At 41.7% G+C, this 19,732-nt stretch overlaps 1 protein-coding gene across 8 annotated transcripts in view; it reads right to left on the bottom strand.

Moving 5' to 3' along the window:
• Window positions 1-19,439, bottom strand: part of DIXDC1 (DIX domain containing 1) — a 74,135-nt gene extending 54,696 nt beyond the window's left edge. For 2 of the 8 annotated variants that reach the window (XM_016433861.2, XM_016433860.2), the window contains exon 1: window positions 8,239-8,516. In XM_016433861.2, coding sequence (XP_016289347.1) covers window positions 8,239-8,298 — 60 coding nt within the window. In that variant the 5' untranslated portion in view covers window positions 8,299-8,516. Of the gene's footprint in view, window positions 1-8,238; window positions 8,517-17,656; window positions 17,789-19,150 lie in introns of those variants that run through there. The other 6 variants (XM_056794409.1, XM_056794408.1, XM_016433864.2 and 3 more) reach the window with 6 other exon arrangements.
• Window positions 19,440-19,732: the final 293 nt, after the last annotated feature.

Consider the following 19,732-nt stretch of genomic DNA (forward strand, 5'->3'; position numbering starts at 1 on the left):
AAAGGCTAGGTAATGGCAGTTAAGTGACTTGCCCAGGGTTATACAGCTAGAAAGTGTCTAAGGCTAGGTTTGAACCCAGAACCTCCCATCTATAGGCCTAGCTCTCAATCCACTGAACTACTTAGTTGCTTCTTTCCATCTTTACTCAACTGGAACTGCTCTCTCCAAAGTTACCAGTGATCTCTTAATTGCCAAGTCTGATGGCCTTTTCTCAAATCTCATGCTTCTTGACCTTTCTGCAGCAACCTGTAACTCATATCTAGGTTTTCATTACCCTGCTAGCTTTTGGGTTCCCTCTTACGTATATAACTCCTCCCCAATCTCCTTTGCTCAGTCATCATTTATATCCCACTCACTAACCATGGGTATACCCAGGCTCTGTCCTAGACCTTTTATTCATTCTCTGTCCCTGACTATTTCTCCTCATCACCAATTGCCTGTTGCATACTAAAAACTGGCTATTCTCTCCAAACCTTCGTGGCACCCCAGGCTTTTCAAACTCAACATGTCCAAAACAGAACCCATTATCTTCCCCCAAAAACCCACATCCTCTTTTTCTAATTTCCTTATTTCTGTTGAGGATATCCTTTCCATTACAAGCTGGGCATCATTCTCAATTCCATACTCTCTCTCACACCTCATATCTACTCAGGCCCTAAATCATATTAATTTTACCTCCACAACCTCTCTTGAATCCTTCCCCTTTTCTCCACTCCCATGACTGTAAAGAAGGTCCTCATCATCTCACCTCTGGAAAACTAAAAGGTTTCTAATTGATCTCTCTCCCTTAAGTTTATCCCCTATCTAATCTATTCTCAATCCAGTAGCCAAAGTAATATGCCTAAACAAAAGTCTGACTGTCTCTCTCTCTCCTGCTCAAGAAACTCCCTATTACCTCTAGGACAAAGCAATATCCTCTATCTGGTTCCAATCTACCTTTCTGGGGCACATTACTCACTTTCCCTCTCTTCTTGGTCTCTGCAAAATTGGCCTTCCTGCTATTCCTCATTCTCTATTTCCTGACTCCATGAGACCCCTCTTTCCTGGTGGCTGGAATGTACTCCCTCCTCATTTCTGCTTCTTAGAATCCCTTATTCCCCTCCTATATGAGCCCTTTTCTGCTCCCTTTAGCTACTACAGTCTCTTCCCCCATGTTACTGCCTATTAATTTTGAACAGACTCATTTACACACAGATTGTCTATTCCTATAGACCAATGATGGTGAACTTTTTAGAGACCGAGTGCCCAAACTGCAACCCTCACACTGCATGTGAACCTCCCCACCCCTTACCCCAGACAGGGGAGGGAGGAAACGCTCCCATTGGGCTACTGGATAGGGGCGAGTGATGGGAAAAATGTCCTCAGTTGCACTTGGAGAAGGGGAGGAGAGCTTTCGCCAACAGGGCTAAAGACTATAAGCTTCAGGGCAATTTTTTGTCGCTGTGGCCTGTCCCTGGCACATGGTAGCCAATTAATAAATGCATATTGATTGATTGATTGAAGGTGAATGGTAGTACCACAGAGAGAGTTAAGTCGGACAGAAGAGAAGTTTTGGGGGAAAGATAATCAGCTCACTTTTTTCACATATTGAGTTTGAAGTGCTGGTGGTGCCCACAAGGAATATGATATAATAAGGAAGGCACTGTATCCAGCATCAAAGAACTTGAGCTCAAGCCCCAAACCCAGCACTATTTGTTCTGTCACCACTTCAAGTCAGTTTTCTCTAAGCCTCAGTATCCTCATCTGTAAAATGGGAGTGACCACTTATACTACCCAGTTGTGAGTGAAATGCTTTGTAAACCAAAAGTACTGTATACAATTTATTGTTTTATCTTATTATAATTATTTTAAAAGCCTTTATCCTGTGTCTTAGAATTGATACCCAAGTAGCAGTTCCAAGGCAGAAGAGCTTTAAGGGCTAGGCAGTTGGAATTAAGTGGCTTGCCCAGAGTTACACAGTTAGGAAGTGTCTGAGGTCAGATTTGAACCCAGGACTTTCTGTCCCCAGAAAGGCACTCAATTCAATGAGCCACCTAGATGCCCCGTAACAGTTTTTTATTGGTAGTTAAAAAAGATACCTTAACTATCACCAAACAAAAGTGAGATGACTCTAAATATAGGTGCTTTTGAAGTTTTACTGATGGAAAATTCTTTACTAACGTTTGAATATTACCAAAAATTCTATGGCTAAATAAATTCCTCTCGTAAGCTTTGAAACCCTCTATAAGCTGTCTCCATCTTCCTGTCTAGCCTTATTATATATGATTCCCTTTCCCTTATACTACAGTCTAACCAAACTGACCTAGGATGCATTCCTTCCTCATCTCTACTCCATAGAATCCCTTTCTTCCTTCAAGATTCAGTTCAAATACTTCTTTCTACATAATACCTTTTCTGATCTTCCCAACTGCTGGCTCCCTTCCTCCCCAAGTTCCCTCATATGCATTTTGTGTTCATTCTGAACATAACTATATGTATACATATTATCTCCCCAGATACAGAGTATAAGCTTCTGGGGAGCAGGAACTATGACTTTACTGTCTTTGAAAGCTATGCACCTAACATCATATCTAGTGTGTAAGAGTTTTAATTAATGATTATTGATTGATCACTTAACATGGGCCCAAGAAGGCCTTTTGTTCTACTTCAGATTATATCCACTGTCACTATTATGGCATGCAATAAGAGAGATGGAAATGCTGGCAAAATTCCAAGAAAGAGATTTTCCAGCTAAGTCCGTTTTGAGTCATTATTTTCTATTTAGTCCCCTTGCTTTCCCCTCCACTATTCTAATTGGTCCTGGGGATCCTCTTCAGTATCCCTTGCAAAACACTTCTGTATGACTGGGACACAATGGCCAGGATTGCCAGCCACAGTACGTGAAGCATTACCAGAATGCACACTGCCCGACTCAGTGGTACTTGGGAAACATGAGATTTCTATCACTGCTGTACATGCCTGACCAGCCCCATCACTTACAGAGAATGAAATAAAGCTGTTTGGTAGCTTCCTGCCAGGGAGCATCTGTTTTCCTGGCACCAGCCCCTGTGGGAACGGAGCCAATGGGTCTGGATGGGGAGAGGGCATGTCAGTTTGACTAGAAGAAAAAGTTTAGGAAGAGTGTGCTTCGTAACACAGAAGGCTAATCATACTTTTTAATTTCTATAACAGAGCATTAAGGGGATAAATTATTTGTCAGAACATCAGGGCCCTCTCGTTGGGTTGAATGTTAGTCTTTCTACCTGGTAATAAGCACAAGAAAGATGCTTACTCCAGCAGCTGCTGCCTCGAAGCCCTACTCATACTCATTCTATTTCCTTCTTTATGGGGCTGAGACCAGACACAGCTTCTCACTATGCTTTTAAGAGGCCACAGAGGCAGCTGGGACTTAGTAATAGATCCACATTACCCTCCTCCTTGGGGAAAAACCTGCTAAAGAAATTCTGCCAGCCCATATGTAAGAAGGAGGAGTCTCTGCCAGTACAGAATTGCTTTATGTTAGCATTTTTATAGGTCAGTGAGAACACTGTCTGCTCCCTGGCTAGATATGGGTTCATTCAGACCAATCTTACCTTAAGCAAGGTCTCTAAACCTCCATATCTCTCCTTCCTCATCCCCAGCTTAGTGCTCTGAGGCATCTCTTTTCTTTGGCAAGTGTGCAAAAGGTGCCCATTGTCTTAAGCCCACCGATGTAGGGGTATATCCTGTATGCCAGACCAGGTGGTGCGTTGGTAGAAGGTACCTGTCTACAAAACCAAGCTGCAGACCCTATGCCCATTTAAATCTTGCAACACATATGCCAAGAGCTTTTTTTTTTTAAACCCTTACCTTCTGTCTTGGAGCCAATACTGTGTATTATTGGCTCCAAGGCAGAAGAGTGGTAAGGGCTAGGCAATGGGGATCAAGTGACTTGCCCAGGGTCACACAGCTAGGAAGTGGCTGAGGCCAGATTTGAACCTAGGACCTCCCGTCTCTAGGCCTGGTTCTCAATCCACTGAGCTACCCAGCTGCCCCCGCCAAGAGCTTTTCTAAGAAAGCTCAGGCTTGAGAATATCACTTGTAGAAATCCATGTTAACAAATGAACCAAAGTCAACATTCACAGGGATACACTAATAATCATGGGACAGAGAAAGCAAAAAAGTCAGAATGCTGTTGCAGAATTAAAATGGGAGAAACCTGGCCTGGTCAGGAGCATAGCAGTTAAGAAAATGAGGAAATCGTCTAGACCTGCAGGGTTTGGCAGCTCCCATCAAAACATGTGAATAGTATCTGTATCAATGGAGAAAAAAAAGGCAGAACTGGCATGGATAATCAGAATCTCTAGGTCATCAGCCTATTGGAACTGGTGCCATAGTTCTGTTCTTCAGAGCAGGAAATATGGCAGAAACTCACTTTGCAGTGGGAGTGGCCCTGTTGTCTGTGCCAGTACAGCAGCTGGGTGGAAGAGAACCTTGCCTCTAAGGACAGGTTTCTCTTGGAAGCAACAGCAGCAGCAGCAGCTTTCCCTTCTATCTACATAATTGGGACCCTTCAACCTAGTTTCTGGTGACAATTTCCCCTGTCATGAAGAGTGAGATCACAGTCCAACACCAAAGCCACTAAGTGGTAGGGAAAAGCTTTAGATGTGTTTGAATCATCTCCAGAAGCATACTATAGAAATACACACACACACACACACACACACATTAAATGGAGAAAAGTACAAGCCAAGGTATTGACCCAAAGGACATATGTCCTGAGTGAATAGTAGAAAACTCTAGGATTTCATTTTTAGATCCTAAAGACCATAGGAAAGTTGTTAACTAGCTCAAAAATTAAAAGCCTTTGCTATTCTTTCTAAGTAGAACTGACCTTAAACAAACTTAGATAGAAGGGATTAATTTACATGTGTTCTTTCTAATGTGTCTTGGGAATATTGCCATAGTTACACAGTAGTCCCTGGATTTGAGTGCTCAAAGACTTGTGATAATATTTAAACATTATTTATAACTTAAAAAAAAATCTTGTGCACTGAGACTGTTACACTGTGGTACAATTGAACATAATGGACTTCTCCATTAGTGTCAATGCAATGTATCTGAACAATCTGCAGGGATCTATGAGAAGAAACACTACCCACAAGCAGAGGACAAACAGTGGGAGTAAAAACAACGAGGAAAGGCAACTGCTTGACTACAGGGGTTGAGGGATATGATTGAGGAGAGATTTTAAATGAACACTCCAATGCAAATACCAACAACATGGAAATGGGTTCAGACCAAGGACACATGTGATACCCAGAAGAATCATGCGCTGGCTATGGGAGGGGTGACAGGAGTGGGGGGAGGAAAAGAAAATGATCTTTGTTTCCGATGAATAATGTTTGAAAATGACCAAATAAAATAATGTTTAAAAGGGAAAAAAAATAAAAAATCTTGTGTTCCAAATTCTCTCCCCACCTTCAGACACTCCTTCACCTATTGAAAAGGTAAGCAATTTTGGACAATTTTTTAAACTTTAGTGTCTCAGAGAAACTGAAATGTGGCCTTGACACTAGAACTTCAGTTATACTCTTTAAATAAGGCTGCATAGTAAAGAATGAAAAAGATTGCAGCCTTGTTTCACTCCATTCCGTGAATGTGTTAAAGAAGGGATCATGCCATGGTCATGCAAATGGATGTTGTGAACTTATCAGGGCAAATAAATTTGCTTAGGATCTGACAAAGTTGAGAGGATAGTCTTAGTCAAGAATGAAGTAGGAAAGTCAAGAGATGAAAATATATAGCTGTGTTTCTACCACATCTAGAAGGACTCCAATTGTCTACCAAAAATAAACTCCACTGCCCTTCTCTTTCCTTATTAAATTAACTAGGGGACAGAAGCTGTTGCTAGCAACACAAAGGCATTAGAAAGATGGCCAAGTCTATGTATGTGGTACCCTGGTCCTCTCAATGGAAGGTCTGGAAATAAAATAGTAGTATTTGAAAAATATGAGATTTAGATAATAATAATAACTCTTGTCCACTATTGCCCAGATACAGAGACATGAATCATAAAAATTTAAGAACAACATTTTTCACAGATATTACCATAGCAAAGACCCCTAATGTCTAAGCTATATGGAATGAAAAGCTATTAAACTATAGAGAAGGGGAAGAATAAATCAGATACATATGGAAACAAGATGAAGTATGTATCATCTCTGTCACCCTGTCTGCTACTAGAATTGTTCCCAAGAGTCTTTCAGGGAGCCTCTAGAAGAATGATATAGCAATAAAAATAATAATAGCTAACATTTATATAGCTCTTTAAGGTTCACAAAAGATTTTACAACCATTATCTCATTTGATCATCACTTAAACATACAGTGGCTCTGTGTGTGGGGTTCAGTAAATAGGTTCACAGTGAGGTAAGCATAAGGCATATGTTAAGCCTGACCCCGTGTTCATTTGTTTCTCCTGGACGAACAATATGGCAGCTAGCAAGGGGCATTGATTGAGAGGGGGTTATTGTGCATTAGAATTAGCAGGCATGTCAGACCTCTGAATCCAAGGCTAAAGGTTCAAGGGGGGTCTTAGGACTGAGAATGAGAAAAGGAGGGGCCAAGGGACACTGCAGGTATTTACAATGGGTAGCTTTCTGTCTCTTCTGTGTTTAAAAATCTCACGCTGTAACTCATCAGTAAGACTTCTTTAGGCAGTAAGATGTGCTTCTGGTGTTTAGGCAGGAATAATGCAAAGAATTAAAGATGGTAGGTTTGGAGTGGAGGGGCTGTGGATCAGGCCCAATCCATCACTCACCCACTCATTTCCTTGGCATGTAGCATTGATACTAGAGACCCAGAAAGTTCACTTTCAATATCTAGGTTTAGGGAAGGCTACCCCCCAACCTTCCCCCCACCCACACACACCCTCTGTATCTTGAATGAGACAAGGAGGACAGGAAGGGGCCTAGGCTGGGGAAGGTTTTGAGGAAGGTCAGGCTGCAGAGATTCATAATTGGAAACAGGAATTAAGGAAGGAGGCCTGTAATGCAGCTGTGTCAAGGGAATCCTGGATTTCCCCTGTGGGGGCCCCACTAAATGAGACCGATGAGGGAAACCACACTCAGAAATAATGATGGATCTCTTGCTATAAATGAGATGGAAGAGAGGAAAATAAGTCAGAACTTTCAGGTTTTGGAAGAAAGAGAGGGAATTACTGAGAACAGAAGAAAATGGATCCCAGTTCTTCTTTGGGATAGGAAGATGTCTACATCCTACACCCTAAAGCCTACACTCATATTCCCTACCCTATTCCTTGCTGGTGAAAGAATTTCTAATCAGGGGCCTTAAGTGACCCTGTTTCTATCTAGTAGAAATATCATCATTTTATTATTATTGTTACTGCTATCTTGTTTTTCTAATATTTTTTAATGGACAAAATAGTCGGAGGTCAGGTGCCTATCCAACTATTATTATGTTTACTATATTTATTTAATGATCTATATTTAATGGTCTGAGGACATTGGGGGGATAAAATGCTTTTTATAATTGAACAACAGCATTGGAAAGTAGGCTCATCTTCTGTAGACTCATTTTCATATGCTTCTTCATTTTTAATTCATTCACTCATAAAGATGAAAATGAAATACTAAAAACCGACATATACATGCTTTAAAGTTTCCAAAGTGTTTTACATAGATGATCTCCTTTGATCCTACACTGGAACATATACTGGTTCCCCTGCCTGAGGCTCAGTACCTAGGGTTACAACTTCCTTAGAGCTCTCCTTTGGACACCCTGTTTTTCAGCTGTGAAGAAATCTCCTGATCCAAAGGTAAAAACCCAGTCCCTGTAGATACCTCCCCGCCTGCTCTTCTTCATCCTTTCTCATTCCTTAGAAATTCTGATTCCTTAAAGTATGTTCCTGAGGCTGCTTCCCTCCCCCCCCCCCCCAGGTCCTTACAGTGTCCTCTGGCCAGTTAGACTGACCCAGAGATTTACAGACTCCTCCAAGAAATTCAGAGGCGCCCAAAGAGTGTGCTTGGGGAAAATCCCAGGCTCTTTGGAGAGGGAACTTCTTAAAACGCTGCCCTTCTGAGCACTGGTGAGTGACAAGAGAAGAAATCAGGAGGCACTTTGGGTCTGTCCCCTTTGTGTCCCCAACAGGGGCTTCAGGCTGTCACGCTGCCCAGGCACAGGATGGAGGCTGAGGGAGAGACAGCCCAGTGGATAGGTAGGAAAGGAAAGGCCAGAAGTGTAGAGAGCGGGCAATTACCTCAGTGAAACCCTCCTGAAGGATATCCAGGAAATTCCCCCTGCTCAGGCAGGCCAGCATTGTTCCCGCCTTGCTCTTCCAGGACCTAGTCCCCAAAACCAGGCCTCCTCCTTCTTTTCCTCCTCTTCCTTTTCTTTCTCTTCCTCCTCCTCCTCTTCCTTCTCCTCCTCCTCCTCCTCTGCACACAAAGACTCTCCCCTCAGTTTACAGGGGATCTCTCTGGAGTCCCAGACAAACCACTTACGAGTAAGAGAGGCAGGAGCCAAAGTGAAGCCTCGCACTGGGCATGCTCATTGGGGGGCCTCTGCTGGAGAAGCGGGCGAGCTGTTCCTATAGAAACAACCTCAGGATGGAGGGGCTGGAGCAGCCTCTGCCACAAGCAGCAGCTAGCAGGGCACGGTCCTCGCACAGACACACACACACACACATACACACACACACACACACACACACACACACACACACACACAAAACCTGGGGGAGTTTTTTTTTTTCTTTTTTCCCACACTAAACACAGTGACCTTTTCTTCCAGATGGGCCTGGAGATGACAAGGCTAGGCCATAAAGAGAGCAGGATAGGGGGACAAAAAGAGAGATGAGAATAAGATTTTTTTAAATAGAGAGAGTAAACTGATATGGGGAGGAAAGAAAAGAAGAGAAAGAAAGAATGGAAATTAAGAACTGGTTACTAGTGATATTGTGATGCTGATATTTTGGGAGTTTTGAAAAAATTCAATGGGAGGGCTGCCTTAGGATTCATTGATTCCAGGGATTTACTACTGGGACCTGAAAGAACATCTAGTTTAACTCCATTTCATTTATTTATTTATTTATTTATTTTCATTAATTAATTAATTAATTTGTTTGTTTTTTGTTTTAACTTCTTCATTTTAAAGGGGAAGAGACTGAAGTGTAAAGAGGTAATGTGACTTATCTGAAGACAACAGTACTAAGGCACAAGGTCAGGATTCCAAGTATGGTCCAGTGGCCTCTCAGCTATATCATCCTGCATCTGGAGCAATGTGCCATAGAGACCAGGGATGATTCAATCATCAAAAATGAAGGTTTGGGGGCCACTGGGTAGCTCAGTGTATTGAGAATCAGGCCCAGAGACAGGAGGTCCTGGGCTCAAATCTGACCTCAGGCACTTCCTAGCTGGGTGACCCTGGGCAAGTCACTTAACCCCCATTGCCTAGCCTTTGCCATTCTTCTGCTTTGAAACCATTGATTCCAAGACAGAAGGTAAAGGTTTAAAAAAAATGAGAGTTTCAGGAGTATCTAGGTGGCACAGTGGATAGATCACCAGGCTTAGAGTCAGGAGAGCCTGGTTCTAATCAGGCCTCAGATACTTCCTAGTTCTGTGACCCTGGACAAATTACTTAACTCCATTTGCCTAGCCCTTGCCCTTCTGTCTTAGAGATGTTATTGAAAATAATAAGAATATATTTTAAATACATAATTTAAGATTTAATTTATATGTATAATTTAAATATATAAATTAATATATTTTAAACATAGAAAAACAAGGCTTTTGGTAGAGACTCAGGTAAAGAATTTAAGGCTTATGGAATTGTTGAAATGTCCTTAAGTACAAAATGGAATATTGCTTTACCAAACACTAAAGCTGCTGGGTGGCACATCATATAGAACCTTGGGCCTGAAATCAGGAAGACCTGAGTTCAAATGTGACTTTAGATACTGGCTATGGGATCCTGAGCAAGTCATATAATTGCTTTTGGCTTCAGGTTCCTCAACTGTAAAATGAGAATATTAATAGCACTAAATTCAGGGTTATTGTGAGGATAATATTTGTTAAAAAGTACTTAGCATAGTGCCTGGCACATAGTAGATACTGTATAAAATGTATAATATATGTATAAAAAAATGCTTATTCCTTTCCCTTTCCATTCTCTTCCCTAAAACCATAGCCTTACTCATCGTGCCTGGAACATTGTTGTTGCTGCTCAGTCATTTTTAGTCATGTTTTTAGTCTTTGTGACCATATTTGGAGGGTTGTTGTTGTTGTTGTTGTTGTTTTTGCAAAGATACTAAAGCAGTTTGCCATTTTACAGGTAAGGAAACTGAGGCAAACAGGGTTAAATGACTTTCTCAGGGTCACACAGCTAGTAAGTGTCTGAGATCAAATTTGAACTCAGGTTGGCTGGACTCTAGGCCTGGCACTCTGTTCACTGCACTGCCTGGCAGCCCAGCTGAACAAAGCAGGCATCATTGCCTAGGCAAAGAATGGTCATTCTGATCTCTGAGAAAGGAACCCCAGGAGCTAAAAGGACTAGATGGCATCATTCCCTCCAAGTTTCATAGATGTGAAGTTTCCTGCTAGGGCCCCCAGCTAGGTGACTAGATAAAGCGTTATGTTAAAGCCGTACCTGTTCAGGTCTGACAGACACTGCCCTTAATAAGTATGGCAAGTCCGTTTATAAGTAGCCATTATCAACTCTATCCTATATTAACCAAAGATCACATCTGGTAGTGAATGCTAAATCAGGAGGAGCCCTTTCGGCCCTAGAAAAGTGAAAGCTCAAACTCCTGCCCCCCAGCACCTATCCAGGCCCTTTGGGGGCTCCCAGCTCTGATTCTCTGTGGCTCCCCACTTCTTGTCCCCTGACCCCATAGAGTCCTCTGTTCCCCCTTCCACTTCTTGTCTCTGTACTTTCTCTGTTGTCCATCCCTTCATTCTGAGCCTTTGTAGACTGGCAGCCGTCTTCCTTCTGCCGCTGTGTTCTTTCCCAGGGAGTACCAAAACAACCGGGGCTCACTTGCTCCATTCCATAATTTCATAACTAATTAGCAATGCATGAATTTATTAAGTACTTGCTCTGTGCTGAGCACTGGGTTAAGTATATACTGGGGGTGTAAGATAACAAAAAGCAGAGTCCCTGCCTTCCAAGGAGTTTCCATTCTAATAAGAGAAAACATAGGTGGGAGTGGAGAGGATGTGTGGAGAGTAGGGGCTGGGGGGCATCCAGTAGTCTGGGCTGAACCAGTGTTTAGAGCTAGTAAGCGTCAGAGGCCAGCTTTAAACCCAGGTCTTTGTTGAATCTGGGTGGAACCCTCCATGATCTCACCCTATCTTGCCCAAGGTCACCCAGGAAGTCAAGAGGAGAGCCAGGAGGAGAAGCCAGATCTTTTGTTTCTATGCCAGTGCACAGGGCTTTCATGTGGAGCTCTTGCCACTAAAGTTTCATGATGATAAACGACAGCAGCACCCAACTAAATGAATGATCTTTCCTGAAGACACCTAAACGAAGAGAGATTTCTAGAAAACTGAAAGACAGAAACAGCTAGATTGACACTGCTGTCTGAATTACACTGCCAAACAGTTTCTGCCCAGTGATCCTAGGAAAGTCACTTAACCCTGTTTGCTTCAGTTTCCTCATCTGCAAACCATTCCATTATCTCTGCCAAGAAAATCTCAAATAGGGTCACAAAGAGTCAGACATGACTAAAACATCTGAACAACAACAGGATTGGGAGAGATTTTAAATTTCTATAATATATTAAAGCAAATATAAAATCTACATGATCTGTATATAAAGTTGTAAAGTATTTGGAGGGCTTTCCCTGGGGCTGGGTAGTGCAGTGGATTGAACTCGGGGTTTGGAGTGAGGAAGACCTGAGTTCAAATTTGACTTCAGATACTAGCTGTGTGACCCTGGGCAAGTTGCTTAACTCTGCCTCAGTTTCCTCATCTGTCAAATGAGCTGGAGAAAGAAACAGCAAACCACTCTAGTATCTTTGCCAAGTAAACCCCAAATAAGATCATGAAGAGCCCAAAATGACTGAACAAATGACATATAGTCTCTGACCACAGACAGGAAGTAAAATAAATATAGAGGTACTAGTTGGGGAGCTGCTAAAAGTTAAGTATCAACTTGAATATCCTCGTCCCCACATCCTGGTGCTATAATAAATTACATTTCTATAGCATTTAAGGTTTATAAAGCACTTTCTTTATAATAGCTATATGAGTTTAGTGGTACAATTATTATTTTCTCTACTTCATAGATAAGGAAATCGAAGTCCAGTGTGACTTGCCCAAGATCACAAAGCCAGTCAGTTTGAAGGCAGAAGTCAAACCCAGGTCTTATAGACTGGAGAGAATACTGATTTGGGAGTGGGGAGCTTGGGTTGGAATCATGGCTCTGCCACTTACCATCTATGTAAACTTGAGCAAGTTCTCTCACCTGTCTGGGTCTCTATAAATGAAGGAATAAGGCTAAACCACTTCTAAGATCTAGTGCAGCTCTAAAAACTATATAATCCCACCACAAAGCTTAGTAGATCTATATTTTAGTCTGTAATGGTTAGGTAGAAAACAACCGACTGCATAAATTTTGGATAGAGATGGCATGGTTGGACAATGGTTCATGTTACATAGACCAGGAGGTTTAAGTGAATTTCAAGCTCACTTTGTCAACACCTGGACACTTTGAAGGAGCACAGAGTTCAAAACTAGGTGATCGTTCTGGTACTCTTCCTGGGTTAGTGTAAACCTTAAAATTCCTTAGACTTATAAATGTTGGAAATTTCACCATTGGGAAATTTCATACTTGGAAAATTTCTTACTGATAGTCTATTGGAATGTGAACCCCATTGGCATGGGAGGTTCCTCCTCCTCCCTTCTTAAGATTACTTTAGGACAGAAACCTTTTGCTGAACAATGGAAAGGACTTTGACCTATGCTTAAGCATAGAACAGGAATTTCTTTGAGTCATGATTGATTTTAGAATTGATACAATGGAGATACTTGGAATCAATCTCCACCCTACTCAGTCCTAACAGGATTGAGGAAGGGCTGCAGCATAGATCAAAATTTAATTATTCCAATCTCTACCCTACTCAGGTTAACAGGATTTAGGAAGGGCTGTAGCAAAGGATCAAAGATTTAATTATTTTAAAATATGACCTTCAACAGACATGTGCAAAGCCAGAGACCTCTGGGCGGTCCTGGGTTAAGCTAGAGCCTCCATTGGCACAGGGAAATTGATGGACAGTGATTGGTAGATGTGAGAACTGAGGGGAGGGAACTTGGATGGTTTCCTTAAAGATAGAGGGGTCTGAAGACTCAGGGTGGTGATTGAGGAGTTTGTCTGAGTGGTTGAAGTATGCTCTGAGAAGCTTGCTCTGAAGGAAGCTGAAGGTGGGGGCCTTTGAGACTGTTTCTCCATTTTGTCACGTGAGTAATAGGGACTGATCTCTTTTCTTTGCCCCAGCTATCTAAGGGCTTGGGCCTTTTGGCCCAGCCTAAACAGAGGGGGTATTTAAGCCCCATTCCCTTCTCTCCCCTTTCGCTCTCTCTCTCTATCTCTAATTCCTTTCTTCCTCCTGTTTGTAATTAAACTCTATAAAAAGCTGACGGCTGATTTGAGTTTTCATTTAGGAATTACATAGCTGAATTCCTTGGCGACCTTAAATTAATATATATATATCAGTCTTTTAAAGTGATTTCCTTGTCACAGTTAGTCAACATTTGGAGTACTGTATTCTATTCTGTGTGCCACATTTTAGGAAGGACAAACATGGCCAAACTGGAACATCAAGAGAGCTGGACTAACATCATTCCTTGTTAACCTGAAGAAACCTGAGGGACACCTTTCAGTGTGTTAAGGGCTGTCATGGAGAAGAAGAATTAATAACAATGTGATGATACATATTTGTAATAAGAGTTATATTTTTCTTGCTTCCTCAATAGGAAGGGGAGAGGTAAGAGGAAAAGAATTTGGATCTGAAAATAAAATTAAATGAAATTAAAAAAAAAAAGAATAACAATAGCCAAAAGGTAAAGGTTCGATATAATATAAGCTTATTGAAATCAAGGACTGGTTTTCATTTTGTTTGCATTCTCAGAGTCTAACACAATACTTTACATCTAGTAAATTCTTTACAAACAAAGTTGAATGAATAAATCCAAAATATGCAAGACTAAAATGAGTTTTGCTCTAACTATAGGTATTCAAGCAAAGCCTGGATACCCATCTATTGGGGATGTTTTGGGATCCTGGTCTAGTATTGATTGAACTAGTTTTCAACTAAGATACCTTCCAGCACCAAAATGCTGTGATTCTAATAATTCTAGTTGTCACTGATAGCAAACATTCATTACTTAGAAGGAGCTTCAATCTTTCAACCAGATAATGTCTACCTACTGTCATCGAGATGCCAAAGAATGAGAACTACACTTGGAATTAGAAAGAATTTCAGAAATTATTTGGTCCAACCTGTACCTGAACAGGAATTTCCTCAATAGCTTCTCCATCAGGTGCACTCAATGTGCACTCCATCCATATGCACTTAGCCTATTATCAGTAGTATTGGGGAATGCACTACTTTTCAAGGCCACTTAAGTAGTTTTTCCTTCTATGAAGCCAAAATCTGCTTCTTTACAATTTCTACCCAAATATGTGATAAAGACAGTCAAGACAACCACTAAAGTTCTTTCAGGGATGGCCCTTTGATCTTGAGTTTGGAACATGATGATACAACAACGGACAGAAAACATCCAGGCAACAGAAGACGTTGTTGCTGCTACAACTGCTGTCACTTGTGATGAGGCCATTGTCCTTGAAACAACAGGACATTCATCACAGTAGAACCCAAGTTCATGCTGTTGGAGAAAAAGACTCTGCAGCCCAAGAGTGAGCTGTTATAGAGTCCAGGGTCGGATTATCCCCGTGAGCCTTCAGGATGCCTACAGTAGTTCACCCTAGAAAGTAGTCCTTCCAAGGTCTCGCCTGTGAGCCTTGGCTCTCATCCTATGTCTAATCCTTACAAGTATCAGAACCCTTAAATCCCTCCGGTGATATCATAGTCATTTATGGGAGGATTCCCCTAAGTTGCCAAAAATAAGGGGAAATATGAAGACAGAGGCCCATAACCAACCAATTGAAATCAGTGATTTGGAGATGGCAAAGCCATAGGCGAGAAGGAACATCGTTTCTACTTGCTGCTTACAAAGAAACACAGGATGGAAAGTTTTACCACTATTATTGCCATATTGTCAGAAGTCTCTACTCTTACCATATTTTTACAACAAGGCATCCTAAGGCCCTACATACATCTCTATATGAATATATGACAGCGATTGATAGAGATCTGCCATATATACATATATATGCACAAATAGATTGCATTCATTTCTGCCTCCATACCTTCCATCACATCTAGAATAATTTATTCTCTCCATTCTGCCTAACCAAGTCTTGCATATTCTTCAAGGCCTAATTCAAGTATCACCTGCTACATAACCTTCTCTCCTGACTACAAACCTCATTCTCACTTTCGTCTGAACCTCTACCACCTTCGACTGTGTGATTCAGGGCAGTCACTTGAGCTTTCTGGGTCTCTGTTTTTCTCCATCTGTAGAAATTAAGAGGTTGGATTTGAAGACCTATAAGGTCCCTTTCCAGCTAAATTGATACTGCTCTCCTGTCATCCTTAGACCTTCTATTTTGTATCTTTCACCATAATTTTAGGTGCTGCTGTCTCCCTCATGAGGGTATAAGAGCTATGATTTTTAAAAAAAATATTTTTACTGTATTTTCTTTTCCCGATTACATGTAGATACAATTTTTATAATCATTTTTTGATATTTTATAATCCATGTTCTCTTACTTCCTCCATATCCTTCCCACCCCCCAAGATAGCAGGAAATATGATATGGGTTATACATTTGCTATCATGAAATATATATTTCCATGTCCACCATGTTGGGAAAGAAGACTTACATCACTTATACACATGCAAAAAAAGTTCACGAAGGAAACAAAGTGAAGAATAGTATGCTTCAATCATCATTCAAACTCCATCACTCTCCTCCACGGCATCAGACCACCCATTGGAGTGAACAACTCTTTATTGTCCTGGATCCTTCCCTTGCTGACAACAGTTAAGTCATTCATAGATGCTCATCATATGTTATTGTTGTTACTGTGCATATCATTCTCTTGATTCTGCTAAGAGCTATGATTTCTAAAAAATTTTAAACCCTTACCTCCTGTCTTAGAATCAGTAACATATATTGGTTTCTAAGGCAGAAGAGTGGTCAGGGCTAGGAAATGGGGGTCAAGTGACTTGCCCAGGGTCACACAGCTAGAAAGTATCTGGGGTGATATTGGAACCCAGGACCTCCCATCTCTAGGCCTGGCTCTCCATCCACTGAGCCACCCAGCTACCCTGAGAGCTATGGCTTTTATTACTTTTCATTCCCTAGAAGAGCTACACACAATATTGAACCCCAAAATAGGTGCTCATCAATACTTCTTGAATAGACCTTTCATGTGGATGCATATTCATTGTAGAGTCACATTCAGTGTGAGTACTGTGACTGTCTAAATGTATGTATCCATATATATGTTTGTCTCTTTGTATTACCAAATCAAATATAAATAGTTTCTGGATCACCCATGAGTCTGGAGGATTATATTTCTGTTCTCCCCCACTAGCACAGACAATGGAAGACTGACTATACACACACATACACGTACACATAACCAAGATACAAGAATAGAAAAAAGAGATAAGAGTAGTAAATTGAGAACGCATAAGGAAATAGGATATGGTGACAAAGTACAGACGGGTGAGTGAGACAGAGTAAGTATATAAGTATGTAGGTGGCAGAGGAAAAGAAGTAAAATGGTGAGAGACAGCGGGGGGGAAGGGGGTGTAGAAAGCTAATAAAAGAACCACCAGATGCTAATGATTTACATAAAATGTACCAAAGCTGATATGTAATTATACTTAATACTAATTTTAAAAAATTTTTTTTCTACTTAAAAAAAAAACGAGCCACCAGTTATCCTTCGGAAAGTCAGCTTTCTGGATAAAAATTAAATAAGGACAGCGACACCTTGTGGATAATTTGGGTGGAACATATCTGCACATTATATCTCAATTCATCCTTCCACTCTTCCCACTTCTAGATTGCTGGGTACATGAAATGATTTTATGATGTGAAGAATGTATAAAATGCAACAACTGGCTTTAGCCTGTCTATAGAGACTGGATCATCTTTGCAACTAGGGACCAGACTACTACCAGGTCACTTTTTACTCTATTGAACTCTTAACTTCCCTCTAAACTAATTAGACTAAAGTCTAAAATACACATGGATTTTCTTTTTATTTAAAAGTTTGTTTGTGATGAATAAATGGAACATTCCACTATATTCCTTACTTAATGAATTCCTAGCAGTGCAGAGAGAAATATCACAGCTATCCTATTGAGCTAGAGAAGAGAAAGGATTCCAATATAAATGTGGGACATTTGGAGGACAGAGCTGAGTGATTATTCCCCCCAAGATCCTAAACTTTGAATCAAAGACCTCAATTATTGGACTCTATAGAAGCCCCAAACCTCATGACACCATCACACTTATCTGAATGAAAGATCAGATGCTTACCAAGGGCTCTCCTGCCTGTAGAGGATTACAATACCCCATGGTCACAGGGGTCCCCATTTTCTGTGGCTCTAAGGGGGCTAGGTCAAAACCACCCTCAGGAATCAAACACAAGGAAGAGTAAGAGAGCAGGACCTGCAAAGATATGGGAAAAGAAAAAAAATGTTGGAAGCTTAAATGAACTAAAGTCATCTCTCCCACAGAAGCTTCCTTCTTTCTAAACTGAAGACAATTTGTTTATAGCTTACAAAGTTTTAAAAGCAGGGGCCTAATCAGCAAGAAGCTCAGCCTGAAGTGAACTTAAAACAGGCCTGCTTCATAGAGATTTTAACGCCCTTCTCACTATTATCACCTTAATAACAAAGATTACAAAAATAATAAAGTAGAAATTCCTTGTATTTGCAAGAAAAAAAGTATTTTGTTCTCTCATACCTAGATTTCATTTAAAGAAACTAGATGTAACTCCCTATGATTTTATTCTCAAGAGATATTTGAAAGTAGAGCCATAACACAGTTGGAGTGAGCACAACCCAATAGGGCAGCTCTTATAGTCCTTTGCCACATTGGAGTGACCTATTCTCTAATACCTACCTCAATCCAGTGTCCCAAGGTCTCTTTTTCCCTATAGTAGAGTGATGTCCTGTCCCCCTCCCCAGTTGAAGGAGCTTTTCATGCTTCTTGCTAGGTGTGGCTTGTAGTTCTTAATATAAGTACAGAAATTCCTAGTTATAGCTTTGTCCAAGCAGAAACTTCTAGAAAGCCAAGGCAGGTTGTAAATATTACCAAATCTTGGTTTCTCCTTACCCTTCTCCTCAATTTTCAGTTTTAATTCACAAAATCAATATTTCCATGGCATATCAGTAGGAAAATGGAATTTCAATTTTCTATCATAAAAAAGTATCATGCCCCTACAAAGCCTGAAATCTGGCACAGAGATAACACTAGAGCTACATGTTGTTGTGCCCTGGCCTTGTTTTGACAACCTGCCCACTGCTTAAGGCAATATTATACTCCCAGGGACTGGGATGAAAGAGGTGAATAAGAGTTGGCCCAAAGAGAAAAAGAAGTCTAACACTATCAAACAGGTAGATCAGGACTCTGAAGCTCTGAATCAAATGCTGTGTTCAGCTAAATCTGTGGCCTACAGAAAGCTCAGAACCACCAAACTCTTGGATAAAGGCCCCTCTCCCTTACATTCCCCCCTCCTAGCCCTTTTTCTTCCCTTTCATTAAATCCAGTTCCTTGAAAGCAGAGTCGGTCTTACTTTTCTATTTGTATCCCCAGCCTTAGCGCAGTGCTTTGCACATTGTAAGCTCTTAATAAATGTTTCATTCATTCATTCCCATCCATGCCCAGGTGGGCTTTCCCTTGTCTTTTCACTACCTGGACACGGGCGTGAGCCATAATGCCACCCTCACGCTGCAGGCTCACAGCATGCTCCAGGCCTCTTTGTCACCCTTGCCTCATAACTTTAGTTCCTAAAAATTAATAACTCACATTTCCAGAGCGCTTTAAGGTTCACAAAGCTCTTTCCCCACAGCAGCACTGCGTAAAGGAGTGGAGTATCCCCATTTATAGGTGAAGAATTCCTAGGCCTAGTATTCTTCCGGATCTGATGTTCGAGCTTGCCCGCCCCCTACCTGAAATCGATGCACAGGGCTAGTCTCCTTAGTCCTGGGAGCCTCGCTGGACCAGGGCCTGCTCCAGACTCCTGCTCCGGCCCTGGCAGAGGATCCGGGAGGCGTGGCGCGTTCCCGCTGCCATGGCGACGAGACCGCTCAGCCCTGCCCCTCGGGCCCAGCCTCTCAGATCCCGCCCCGTCCTCCATCTACCCCGCCCTCCGCCTATCCCTCCCCATCCCTAACCACATTTTTCTCCCTGGATCTTGCTCTTGGACCTGTCCCCGCCCCCTTCACGATTCACTCTGATCTGGTCCCGCCTCAAACTACGCCCCCTGTGTCTGGTCTCAACCCCTCCATCCACACTCTCCCCTTGGGCCTAGATCACGGACCTGCCCCCCCCCCCCCCCCCCCCGCCCCCTTCACTACCCTGGGCCGGCCGGGTCCCAAACTCCGCTCC

Source organism: Monodelphis domestica, chromosome 4 (genome assembly GCF_027887165.1).
Source record: "Monodelphis domestica isolate mMonDom1 chromosome 4, mMonDom1.pri, whole genome shotgun sequence".
Taxonomy (NCBI): Eukaryota; Metazoa; Chordata; class Mammalia; order Didelphimorphia; family Didelphidae; genus Monodelphis; species Monodelphis domestica.